This window comes from Barbatula barbatula (genome assembly GCF_947034865.1).
Source record: "Barbatula barbatula genome assembly, chromosome: 6".
In the NCBI taxonomy this organism is placed as follows: domain Eukaryota; kingdom Metazoa; phylum Chordata; class Actinopteri; order Cypriniformes; family Nemacheilidae; genus Barbatula; species Barbatula barbatula.
Window position 1 is genome coordinate 6925682 of NC_136765.1, and position 14294 is coordinate 6939975.

General features: G+C 40.1%; 1 protein-coding gene across 2 annotated transcripts in view; it reads left to right on the forward strand.

Moving 5' to 3' along the window:
• rbks (ribokinase) overlaps positions 1 to 14294 on the forward strand; it is a 38428-nt gene that overhangs the window by 5984 nt on the left and 18150 nt on the right. For both annotated transcript variants that reach the window (XM_079459022.1, XM_079459023.1), the window contains exons 3-6: positions 5461 to 5593; positions 6219 to 6282; positions 7215 to 7277; positions 11176 to 11340. In XM_079459022.1, the coding sequence (XP_079315148.1) occupies positions 5461 to 5593; positions 6219 to 6282; positions 7215 to 7277; positions 11176 to 11340 (425 nt within the window). The remainder of the gene's footprint in view (positions 1 to 5460; positions 5594 to 6218; positions 6283 to 7214; positions 7278 to 11175; positions 11341 to 14294) is intronic.

Genomic DNA, 14294 nt, shown 5'->3' on the forward strand with positions numbered 1-14294 from the left:
AAGTGCAGGCAGCAAGGATGAACGAACAAGATTTTAATAAATGACACGAAACAAAAGACCCACAATGGGGTGGCGGTAAAGAAACACTAACACGCAAAGAAAACACTTCCCACGTGGGGATCAAAAAAGAACTAGACTTGTACAAAACCTACAGGAACACACTTGACAGGGTAATCCAAAGATAGAGCACAACTAGGACGATACGCAAGGGTACACGGCATAACATACAAGATAATAAATCTATACAACAGGACAAATGCACAGCAGTCAAGGCAACTATAACAGGGACCTTGAAACAAAGAACGAGCACAAGACAATAGACATGAGGGCATTAAATAGGTAGACTAACAAAGGAGGTAACAATGGGCAGGTGTGGGTAAAGACACAAGTGGAACGCAATACTAGGAACGAGAGGGGCGGGGCCAAATGACGAGACTGGAGAGAACGCATATTATGTCCTGATTGACAATAATATGTTTCTCTCCACATAAAACACGTGGGTCTGTCATGATTCTGCCCCTAGACCAGAAAATCAAGACAAGAGAAGGCAGAACCATGACAAAACAACTTTTAATATAACAAAAACAAACAATAAAACTAATTTAAAATGCCGGCAGCTCACAAACACAAGGCATAAACTCCAGGCCTGGTCCTCTCCCGCCCTTCACTGTTGTTGCTCTGCTCTTATGCTTCCGGAGCTCCTCCGTGAGAGATGCGAGACCGGTGCACGCTAAACTCATTCATTCAGACAAACATAAATTCACAATGTAGGTGTGAGTTTGTAACAAAGTGAGTTTGTTTTAAAAGGAAAGCCTGCAACCATTAGGCAAAAAGCGTAACGGCTTATGCTTATGGCTTCAGTGGTACTCAGGAAAGGAGACCGGATGCTACTTTTTTGAATGGATGTCAATGGGTTTGGTTAACTTTTACAGGTTTTCCAATTGGAAGTATTACAGACCCTCCCATCTCTATAATAAGAGTATGGGCTGCGCTCGAAATTGCATACTTCCTTACTAAATAGTAGGCAAAAAGCCGTAGGCGAACAAATAGTATGTCTAAAACGTCAGTATTCACAGTAGGCGAGAAATATCCGGGTGGTGGACAATTTCGCGCGAGATTCAGACATGCATATACTATTGTTGCGTCCAAATACGCCTACTCGCCTACTATATACAGTAGTTTGAGAAAACAATACATGTTCAGAGCAGTATGTCCGAATCAAAAGTGTTCATGACAGAGTAGCCGAGATATTCCCGGATGGTTTACTGGTTACACCCAGATTTTGAAGTACTCAGCTATACTTTTCTATCTCTAGAGATCAGCTGTTTACACTGACTGCACTTTTATTTATTTGTTATACATTTTGCAATTTTTTTTAAATAATCAGGGTTCTAAATTAACTTTTTTGATCACCAGCCAATGTGGCTGGTAACTTTCTAAAGTTACCAGCCAATCAGAATTTCCACTAGCCAATTTTTTTCGGGTGAAAATATGAGTAACACTGAATGCATTTGATCATTTTATTAACAATTTTGGCATGAAAAATACATATAAAGTACAATACATACAACAAAATATACACAGAAAGTGCATACATTTCAAGTTTGGGATTTATCTACAGTATCTATCTTTATATCTATCTACAGTATCTATCTTTCTATCTGTCTTTATATCTATCTACAGTATCTATCTTTATATCTTTCTATCTATCTTTCTGTCTTTATATCTGTCTATATCTATCTACAGTATCTATCTTTCTATCTATCTTTCTATCTGTCTTTATATCTATCTACAGTATCTATCTTTATATCTATCTTTATATCTTTCTATCGGTCTTTATATCTGTCTTTATATATATCTGCAGTTTTAATCCTTAGGCTCTCCTGATGACTTCGGGCACTCTCATGGTCCTTTACTGCCTCGACTTTAAAATTAGTAGTTCCTACCACGAAATTGTTCGTTTTGTTTTTTTCTTTCGCGTACATGCGGCAATCCTGACAAAACATGACGACATTTTCGTGATCAAACACAAGCCATTCACGACCCGTCAGCCATTTGGCATTAAATTTTCTTTTCTTCGTTTCTCTGTTGATATCCTCATCCCCTGCCTCGTTCCTCTTCTCGCCCCCAGAAGTCTGTCCCAACCACCGCCTCATTTAGTTTAGCTAATCTTAACTTTATACTTTACTTTGCTAGCTAGCTAGCTAGCTATCTAGCTAAACTCCGTCTTATTTCAGTCTGCTCCCTGCTCTTGCTCCGTTCGTTTCCATGGTTTCTCGCGCTGGTTTCACTACAAACTGCGCGCAGCCAATGGGCGTATGAAACGTCACCACGTAGCATTACGAAACAGTGTTCTTGGGAAATGTAGGAAGTACTGTCAGGTGGATAAATGCATAGGATAAATGACCGAGAACAGAGCCTTATGTATCATGCATGTAATGCCTCATGCATCACCGGCCAAACTGGCTAGTAGGTTTTTATTAACACCCGCCAAAATGAATTTTTACCCGCATTTGGCGGGTTGGCGGGTGTTAATTTAGAACCCTGTAAATAATGCATGCAGACTGTTTGACATAGACTAGAAGATAAATAATTTGAGTTTAGAAACCAGATTCTAAATTAATCTGTTGATAAGAGTATTTTCATAAATTGTTTAAATTCTGTATATTCTCTCTACAACTGCTCATATTATAATAATAAAACTATGATAAGCATATACATTAGCTGATCCGAAAAATTATCTGATCTGAACTGTGAGCATTGTGATCCGTTGCACCACTAGCGAGTAGCAGCGGCAAAGCGATGCAATCTCATTCATTTCAATGAAAGCTTGGCTACAGGAAGTGGCCTTTTCTAGCGATGTAGCAAAGTTGAGAATTGTTTAACTTTATGCAAAAAAAATTAGCTGCTTTTGGCAGCGACCAACGGGTGTAAAGCAGTGGAGCTCACATTATCCATCTCTCATCAGTTATTGCAGTATTTGTTTATAACTGTTACTAATGTAGGCTACACGTAGGGCTGCCAACTTTGTCACTATGAAATATCGCAAACATGAGCCGCACTCAGTTAAGACTTTTCAACTCACTGCGACGCCTATGCGCCTAAAAAAGCTTACAGTATAAACCTGCATCAACATTTTGATTAACAAACTTGAGCATCCACTTTAGCTTGTGCGATTTGTTACTGACATTTATGCAGTAAAAGTATGTTATTCTCAATCACATAGCAATTCACAGATCACAACTGTATTTTAACATATTGGCTTGCTTACAGGAAAGAACACTTTGTGTAATCTAATATTTTGTGGGTCATACTTAACAATGATTTATTGCTGTCAGGGCTTTTGTTGACTCGGGCTGAGCCAGTAGCATTGGGCTTCTAGCTGTTAGGCAAAAATCAAGTTGCATCTTCACTGTCAACGGCAGCTCAAAAACCCCACCCTAAACACACCTCTCTGGACAACATGTCACAAAAACCCACCTACTCAAGCTGAAAGAAGGAAGTTTTGTCAGACAGGAGAGAAGATGCCTGGATCGCAATTGCGTCATTACAAAAATCCTGACGACTGTTTGTTTATGAACAAACACTGTTGGTGAAAGATGAGGCAGCAAAATAAGACGATGGAGGTTCAGCTGTATTTATGCAAAAAGCTTATGCAGCATCAACACTTGTAAAATATATCTACAAATAAATCATTGGAAATAAGGTTTTGATGTACATTTGCTTTGTGACCTACACTCAGTTGATAGTCCAATTGCTGTTACATTGGACAATATCATTATAACAATAATGTTTTCTAGCTAATGAACGATATACCATACTGTCAGACAGTTTATGGCAGATAATGTTTGCAATTAATGATTGCAAACACAGGTTTTATGTCAGAATTAAAGACTGTAATGTTCGTGGTCGTAAAGCGTTGTGTTTATGGTGGGATATTATTAGGGATACACCGATAACAGTATCGGTGTCGGGCCCGATACCATGCTCATGTACTCGTACTCCCCGATACCAAAGACCGATACCTCACGTGACGTAATTGACAGAACATTCCAGTGCACACAGAGACACCTGCCGTAGCAGACACAATGTCATAGAGTGTTCACACCTAAATCGCGCTATTCGTGTGTAGTTGGACGCTTGAACATTTTGAGTTTATTCGCTTCATTCGCGCGTGGAATTCGCGTCATGGGATGGTCTTCTGGCAGGCGGCTCCAGTCTTATTGCGAAATGGCGGACATGGATTTTGTTGAGCAGGTAGCTGCGCATAATAAGCTATGGAAGGCTGAAGATAGACGTAGACTCGTTTGGCGCCGTGTCTGGGTCCAGAGGCGCAGTTCTTCAGAGGCGCAGTCCTTCAGCGCAGTCCTTCATTGTTGTTTCAGATTTCTGCCTCCACTCGCTATGTCATAATCATGTCCCTACTACAGCAGGCGCCTGATTGATTAACGCGGCGCTAATTTTCGCCAAAGTTCAGATTTTTCAACTCGCGTGAATAACGCGAACGCTCAATTTGCGCCGCCTCATTCGCGTGAATCGCACCGCAAGTAGGTCTATCGCGTCTTTGCATTGACTTAACATGTAAATCACTCTCTTAACGCTTCATTCGCGCTTAGCAGTGTGGAAATATTTCAAAATCACTGATGACGACCCACACATGGCAATCTGCATGCTTATGTCCTTGGTTTTGCCCTTTGGAGGTTATTGGACACTTTGAATTTTGGCTTTGAAAAGTTTTGAAAAACACATAAGATTGATTTATTTTTTCATAATATGAGTTGAAGTTGTTAAAAATAAAGATGCTGATACGTTCATTAGTCTCATTGTGTTGTTCTTAGAAAATTGCCACAAACAAAAAAAATCTAGCATCGGTGTTAGTATCGGTATCGGCGAGTACCAGGGAAAAAGTATCGGTATCGTACTCGATCCTTAAAAAGTGGTATCGGTGCATCCCTAGATATTATATATGTAACGATTATATAAATCTGAGCAAGCTGACAAAATACATGCTTTAAATCTCGGACACAAGCACACCTTCATCCTTCAGAGAGAGTATTCAGCCTTTGCTGTCATGTTTTGGAGAAAAGACATTCGGAATGAAAATGAAAGCATCAGCAGCAGGTCATCTACATTTATTTCTACACAGTCTAAATGTGTTCAGCTAAATAAAGGAAGACATACACACCTAGGAGGGCGTGGGGATGAGTAAATTATGGCATACATTACGTTTTTGGGTGAACTATTCCTTAAACACTAGCAACCAACTCAAAGTATAAAAATGGGTCACTGATTTTGAACTGCAGACATAAATGATTTTGCACCCTTTTTAAAATAAAGTTGACCTTTCCCATATCTGCTTTACTTACCGTACTGCTATAAGTACAGTTGACAAGTGACACAAATTAAATGCAGTGTAGTATTAAATATGTTGACTAAATAGTTTCATTTTGTCTCTATTAGCCAGGCACCTCGCCTTCCCAAGGCTGGAGAAACAATACATGGACACAATTTCTTTATCGGTTTTGGTGGTAAAGGTGCAAATCAGTGTGTTCAAGCTGCAAGAATGGGGGCCAAGACTGCCATGGTGTGCAAGGTATCCATTGTTTAAAGAACTATTGTTTACTATGTTTGAACTTGAAATAACTGAACATTGCCTGAAGTGCTTGTACACTTAAAAAGGTTTAGGTTGATACTGAGCAATTTATGTTTTTCACTGTTAAACTGTGCGAGAGATTTTAACCACATAATAAAGCTTTCAGTGTGTCAGTGCAAAGACCCTAATCAATACCAAACCGCATGCAGTGTACAAAAATAGACTCCCATGCTTGCAAAGAAAGATCACACTTCAAAGACAGAAGGCCAGGTAGTGCAGGGCCTTCTCTGCTGGGGCTTAGAACCCTATCCTTGGCATGTCTTTACCAGGCGTGGGATAAAAGCAGCCCCAGTAGGGAAGAAAGAAATCCTTTTGCCCCTTACCTTATTCCATTGATCATATCATAGAGAGGAAGAGAAGGAAAGACGGGGAGATGAAAGATGTGTTTGTAGGGTGCTGGAGGCATTTGTTTGGGGTTATATCTGGAAGGCTTGGCCCAATATAGCAACGCAGAACTAAGGCCGGTCAGCAAGTTGCTATAAAATATATTTTATATACTTTTGTTTTCTATTTTCTGTTTAATCTGTTCCCCCAACATATAGTGAATCTTGCTTTGTCTCTTTAGGTTGGAAAGGACTTTTTTGGGGACAACTACATTCAGAATTTCAAAAATAATGGCGTATCAACTGGTAATGACCAAACTGTGTTTTTACATTGCTTGGCATTTTGTAGCTTCATTTCTGGTACTTTTACATTTCTTGACTTTTCTCACACCGTGTCTTCACCGGATGTAACCAATGCGACACAACATAAGGCTTCTTATATCATCACTTTACACTAAAATTTATTCTACTTGTGGTTCATAAATAAGGCCCATTATGTCCACTGTCTGATTAAATGACCTGGGCCCGTATTAATCAAGCTTCTCAAATTTATCAAGCAAGTTATCAAATTTCTTAAAGCAAAGAATCATTCTCGCAATTATTTAAGGCAGCCCGAGAGGTGCTTAGAGTTGCCACTAGGGGCTTGTGATGGCGCTGAGGAGACAGAGACATGTGGTGGACAGAGGGGTTGGCCGTATCATTCCACATTATACACGCATAAATTCAGTACTCCCCTGCATAGGCGTAATTGCGGGTAGCACTTTTTTAAAGTATGAATTTGCGAAAGGCATTTATTAATGAAACAACATCTATTCTACACATAATTTTTCATAATCAAATTTATACATTTAACAAACTTCTTTTGAAGACATGATTTAGTCCTACACTTCACTTAAATTACGATTGAGCTGCTTTTTAACTAACTTTAAGCTTTGAGCTTATAGTTAAAAAGATATTTTTTACTCTTAAGTAAATTCTTAGCAGTGCTCTTGTGAGCAATTCTCAGAAGCTTGATAAATACGGGCCCTGATCTTTCTTGAGAACAGATTTGTAAACAAGTGTGTGGTGTAAACAAAGCCTCATCAGATTTCTCGGCACATTTCTCCATTTACAGTGTGTTATAACTTACAACAAATGGGTTTGGATGTTAAATACCTGCATTTTGTCAACAAATAAAAAGATTTATTTAGTCCAAGTTAATGTTTTCAAGCTATTTATTTTTTGCTTTTTCTCTATAGCTTTTGCAAAGCAGACTGAAAAGGCTGCGACTGGAGCTGCCTCTATTATTGTAAATGACACAGGTAAAAACATTGATCCAGGTATGAACTCTGCTGCATCTCTGGGTTTTTAAAAATCCTAAAATAATATAAACATAACCAAGTACTCTTCTGGATAGGTAGTTTTTGCTAGTTCTGTTTAATGTAGTACTACTTGGACCTAAAGAAGGATGACATAACCAGCCTGCCAAGGAATGTAAATGTCATGGTTTAATGACCCAGCGTAAGTGCTGAGTCTTGTAGAAGTCCCCTAGGATCACAGAAAGCTGCCCATAAAGAGCACTGATTGGCATCACAATCACCATAACAACCTGCAAACATATCAGTGTCCCAGCTTCCAATGTGACTATACAGCGCATCCAGAAAGTATTCACAGCGCTTCACTTTTTCCACATTTTGTCATGTTACAGCCTTATTCCAAAATTGATTAAATTCATTATTTTCCTCAATTTTACAAACAATACCCCATAATGACAACGTGAAAGAAGTTTGTTTGAAATTGTTGCAAATGTATTAAAAATAGAAAAATGGAAAAAACCACATGTATTCCAATCAAGTATCCACAGCCTTTGCTCAATACTTTGTTGGAGCACCTTTGACACTGTTACGTTTCACGGGGATTTGTGTTTGTCTCTCTTTGTCGCTGTTATGTTTGTTTTCATTCATTCCCACAGGTCGTGATCATTGGCTGGTCCGCAGTACGTGACGTCACTACTTTACGCGTCGGAGCGGACGTTCCACCAATCCGCTGACGTTCCGTCGGGTTTAAAAGGCCCATTCACAAGGATTGCAGGAGCTCGCCAGATTTCAGCCAATTCGCGGGTAGCGAGCCGGTCCTTTTGGAGGCATGAACACATTGTTGTTGTTGCTCCTGTGTTCATGGTTTTGAGACGTCTGTCATTTCTGAGTAACCCTCAATCGGGTTTGTTAAACTTTGTGATACATTTGTTTCTACGTGTAATCGATCTTTGTTAGACTGAACGTCCCTAGCATTAGGGCAGTTACTTGTGATTTTAGGGATGTTTATAATAAATGCCGGATCTTATAAATGTAACCTGCGGTATACAGTACATTCATGTTAGATAGTCGACGAGTGATCGCCCCATTGTATGTCTGTTTTTTTTAGTGAGAGTAGTTTATGTATGGCGACGGATTCGCTGAAGACTTCGGGGTTTCTTTCTACATTTTTGTTTGATAGTGAGATAGTTGGGAGGAAATTAGATATGGTAATTATGTTTTGTGATGAAGTGTCCATCCTCTCTCGAGGAGTGTGGTTCCAGAGCCCAAGACATGCGTAGAGGTGATCCCGACTATCTCTAGTCGGAACCTCTCAACCTCACGCACCATCTCAGGCTGACCATGGTCCTCAGTCGGAAAAGGGTGGCTTGCCCACTTCAGGTTGGTGGAGAGTTCCTTCCTCAAGTGGAGGAGTTTAAGTATCTCGGGGTCTTGTTCACGAGTGAGGCAAGGATGGAACGGGAGATTGACAGACGGATCGGTGCAGCTTCTGCAGTAATGCGGTCGATGTACTGGTCCGTCGTGGTGAAGAAAGAGCTGAGCCGCAAGGCGAAGCTCTCAATTTACCGGTCAATCTACGTTCCTACTCTCACCTATGGTCATGAGCTTTGGGTCATGACCGAAAGGACAAGATCCCGGATACAGGCGGCTGAAATGAGCTTCCTCCGCAGGGTGGCTGGGCGATCCCTTAGAGATAGGGTGAGAAGCTTGGTCACCCGGGAGGAGCTCGGAGTAGAGCTCCTCCACATCGAGAGGGGTCAGCTGAGGTGGGTTGGGCATCTGTTACGGATGCTTACTGGACGCCTTCCCCGGAAGGTGCTCCGGGCCCGTCCGACCGGGAGGAGACCCCGGGGAAGACCTAGGACACGCTGGTGGGACTATGTCTCCCGGCTGGCCTGGGAACACCTCGGTGTCCCCCCGGAAGAGCTGGAGGAAGTGTCTAGGGTGAGGGATGTCTGGGCATCTCTGCTTAGACTGCTGCCCCCGCGACCCGGCCCCGGATAAGCGGTAGAAAATGAATGAATGAATGAATGAATGAATTATGTTTTGATTATTTCATTGATTTGGGCGATCCTCTTGTATTTGATTCTTTCTTATTTTTTTTCCTCTTTACATTTACCTTATTTGTTACTTATTAGGTGTCCTGGAAATTCACAAATTAAACGTCTTGAAACGTAGAGATCTCTGGTTGTTTCTTCTACTCGCACACATGTCAATCATACCTCACGTAAATGTTGCGTTCTCGTCCCGCTTACATCTTTATTCACGTAACAGACACCAATTACAGCCTCAAGTTGTTTTGAGTATGATGCTACAAGCTTGTCACACCTATTTTGGGATAGTTTCTCCCATTCGTCACTGCAAGGTCTCTCAAGCTCCATCAGTTTGGAGCGTCGGTGCACAGCCATTTTCATATCTCTGCAGAGATGTTCAATCTGGTTCAAGTCTGGGATCTGGCTGGGCCACCCAAGGAAATTCACAGAGTTTTCCTGTAGCCACTCCTTTGTTATATTGTCTGTGTGCTTAGGGTCATTGTCCTGTTGAAAGATTAACCTTCGCCCCAGTCTGAGGTCCAGAGCGCTCTGGAGCAGGTTTTCATCGAGGATGTCTTTGTACATTGCTGCATATATCTTTTCCTCGATCATGACTAGTATCCCAGTTCCTGCCGCTAAAAAAACAGCATGATGCTGCCACCACCATGCTTCACTGTAGGGATAGTATTGACCAGGTGATAAGCGGTGCCTGGTTTCCTCCAGACAAGAGTTCAATCTTTGTTTCATCAGACCAGAGAATTTTGTTTCTCATGGTCTGAGAGTCCTTCGGGGGCCTTTTGGCAAACTCCAGGCAGGCTGTCATGTACCTTTTACTAAGGAGTGGCTTCCCTCTGGCCACCTCGGTTTTGCCGGGCGGCCAGCTCTAGGAGGAGTCCTGATGGTTCCAAACTTCTTCCATTTATGGCCACTGTGCTCATTGGGACCTTCAATGATGAATAATGTTTCTGTACCCTTCCCCCAGATCGGCGTGTCTACAGGTCTACAGACAATTCCTTGGACTTCATGGCTTGGTTAGTGCTCTGACATGAACTTTTAACTGTGGGACCTTATGTAGACAGGTGTGTGCCTTTCCAAATCATGTCCAATCAACAGAATTTACCACAGGTGGACTCCAATTACGTTGTAGAATCATCTCAAGGAAGATCTGTGGAAACAGGATGCACCTGAGCTCAATTTTGAGTGTCATGGCAAATGCTGTGAATATTTATGTACATGTGCTTTTTTATTTTTAATAAATTCGCAAAGATTCCAAACAAACTTCACATTGTCATTATGGGGTATTGTTTGTAGAATTTTGAGGAAAATAATGAATTTAATCCATTTTGGATAAGGCTGTAACATGACAAAATGTGAAGTGCTGTGAATGCTTTCGGGATGCACTGTAAAAGCGAACAATTATCTTGCAAGCTAACAAATAAGTTATAATGAGGAAAATACTTGTTTATATCTCTTGACACTGTTGTTTTTGTTGTACCTGTGTCAACTCTTTAATTGTGTCCATCTGTTTGTGGTCCAACAGCAAGATAATTTAGTATATAGTATGAGTACATGTTCCTATGACCTATATTTTATGCTTAGATCCATCTTCGTTTATACATAATCTTGTGAAAAACTATTTAGGGGAATAATTTCAACATAAAGTAGAAAAATAAAGTAAAGCAAGAGAGCTGGCTCATTGAAATACAATGTATTTTCAATTGGCAGTAATTACACATTTGACATTGCTTTTTGAGGTAATCACCAGCTAGCAACTAATGTTGTCAATCAAGCATGAACTGTATTTAACCTGGAATATTTCCTTTAAAAGTTATACACTTGTGGGTCACACTGTTAGTTTGTTAAATGGACAGGGGAGAACGCTATTGTGATTGTTGCTGGTGCTAACATGCTGCTGGGCCAAGAGGAGCTACAACATGCACAATCTGCCATCAGTAGGGCCAAGGTGCTAATCTGCCAGCTTGAAATTAGTCCAGATGCATCGCTACATGCCTTGAGAATGGCCAAGGAAAACCACGGTCAGTTAAACTCTACTCACTTTATCTGAGTCAACCCACTGTGATGATCTTGTGTTTTATGATATCTTTTGTTCTAAGTTTTTTTCCACTCGAGTGCCACTGCATGTCCTATGACCTAACAACATAATTTTTGCTCTTCCAAACACAACACTTGTGTTAAGAAAGAGCTTTGGAAGAGATTTTTTGTGTTTTCTCTATTTTTAGGTATGTCTCTGATTCCCATGTCCTAAATATATTTGTGCACTGAACAGGAATAATTGGTGACTGTAAACCATGACTCTGTCCTTGTGGAAAAAAAGACACAACCAACTGTGTCTCAGATTCTGTATCATTGCCACCTTTTGTGGTCCCCGCTGTTCAAAGACAACCTGTACCCTCATCATGGAGATGAACAAGATTCATCCACAGATGGGTGACACAGATGGATACTCCCCCTTTCCCCACACCAACGCACCCCGACATTCACCACCTAAGAACTGCGCTGATACATGCTGCTTTGCCTGTTAGCAGACCATATTAAGTGTAAAGAGACAGGCCATTAGCCTAAATTATCCGCCTATCAATTGCGATGAATTAATCAGACAATGACGTGCACAAATAGCACTTAGCCAGAGCTCAAGGCTTGAATTACGCACATTCCACCTCCACAGACTTACTGGAGAAGAATCAGATGCCCGTTTTCCTAACCATATTTTCTTATACCTTTTTGGTTGCTCTTTATTTTACACTATGTGCACTTATATTGTACTTACGCAACAAAATACCGGTAACTACAAGTGATCCATTTGGTGTGGGGTTTTGTGGTAATTACACAAGTACACAGTACATACATAATATATACATGAGGAACAGGATATTGTTCAGAAAGATCTAAAGTTGAAAATCTTATCTTAAGGGTCAATGTTTCTGCCGGCATACAGCGTTTTTTCCAAGTCCAGCAGCTGCTGTCCTGCGGGCTCAGTGGCGGCACTTTTTTTTCACACTCAGTGTATCATAGTAACCAACACACCACTCACATCAATTCAGATTAGCTGTTGAAACAATCTTTCAGACTGTGTCATCCCCGGACTCCAATGTATAGTTTTTTGGGGGTGCTACTGTAAGAACTATTATGGGTAAAACTTCCAGAACACTGGCGAAAGAAATGTATTTGATGCTGTCAAATCAAAACATACCTAACCCTTTTTCAACAGGGAGATAACAAGCTTGCAAAATCACTTAGACAGAATATGGTCAGTTTTAAAAGAGAGTTTTCCGTTTTAAAAGGCAAATAGATTAATGTAATCACCAAAACACTGTACGGTCATTAATAAAAACACGAGACCGTAAACTGGATTTACAAGGATTCTTTACAGTATTTTACCGAAGTGTTGTAAAATAATCAGATGGAATATATCACATCATATGGACTACATTTCTCAGCTGATATGCTTGTTAGAAAGAAGATATGTCTATCTAAACAGTCTTCTAAACAAAACGTAGAGAGAATCTTTAAAAATGCAAAAAGGCATCCTAAAATGTTTATCAGTGAAGAGGAAGATGCGATATGCCAGACCCAACAATGCAAAAGAGCTGAAGGCCACTATGAGAACAACCTGGGCTCTCATAACACCTGAGCAGTGCCACAGATTGATCGACTCAAAGCCACACCGTATTGCTTCAGTAAATAAGGCAAAAGGAGCCCCAACTAAGTATTGAGTGCTGTACATGCTCATACTTTTAATGTTCATACTTTTCAGTTGGCCAAGATTTCTAAAAATCCTTTCTTTGTATTGGTCTTAAGTAATATTAAAAAAAATTAATTAATATTTAATATTTAAAAATTTTAAGAAATAAACATTTGAAATATATCAGCCTGTGTGTAATGAATAAATATAATATACAAGTTTCACTTTTTGAATGGAATTAGTGAAATAAATACACTTTTTGATGATATTCTAATTATATGACCAGCACATGTATATAGCAGAAAGTTCACATTCTGCTATACACAAATTACTTGAAATAAGGCAGACATGCGTCTGTTTACATTGAACTGGAAGTTAGTCCCATAACTCGCGCAAAGCGTCATGGGGCTTAAGAAACGTAACTTTTCTGTGAAATCTTGACAGGAAAAGGAATGCTCACTTTATATTTGACGACTCCTTTCTGTGTTCTCACAGGGACAGTGCCGTCCACAATTATTGGCACCCCTGTTTAAGATGTGGTTGTGGACTTCTAAAAATCCTTTCAAAAAACTTGAAATCATGTGTCCCACAATTATTGGCACCCCTAACCATTCCGCTGAGAAATGTAGATTTTTCTGTAGTTGCTAAAGTTGGTCAAAGCTATCTAGGAACTTTTAATTATTAATTCATGACTTCCTGTTTCCCTGGGGTATAAATATGATGTGACACAGAGGCCTAATTCTCTTACCCATTTTGATAATACCTAGAATAACTAAATCCACCAAAGGGGGTCGAGCTTTCTCATACGTAGCACCTTAACTCTGGAATGGCCTTCCTGAAACTATTCGAGGATCAGACACACTCGCCCAATTTAAATCTAGATTAAAGACGCATCTTTTCAGCCAAGCATTCACTTAATACAAAATATGCAAAATAAACCACCGGAAGAGTGCTGACATTAGATATGATTTACACAGCACAACAAAACACCAAGACTCTTTTTTTAAATATGTTGATTTTACTGCGCGTTTGGTCGATGTCATTCTGCACATGTAAGGGATCTTTAGACAGTTCTAAACAAAGAGGAAAGGTTTACATTCCCTTTAAAAGAACGCCACTCTGAGGATAAACGGTTTCATTATAAAGTCGAGCATCTTTCTGACAGCTATTGATTGTTTATTTCCTTACTGTTTACCATGGTGTTAATATAGTAAACGTGTAGTAACCATGATTTTTAGCAAAGTTTTTGTCAGAGCTCTTGATATTCTTAATTTTGAACATAGTTTT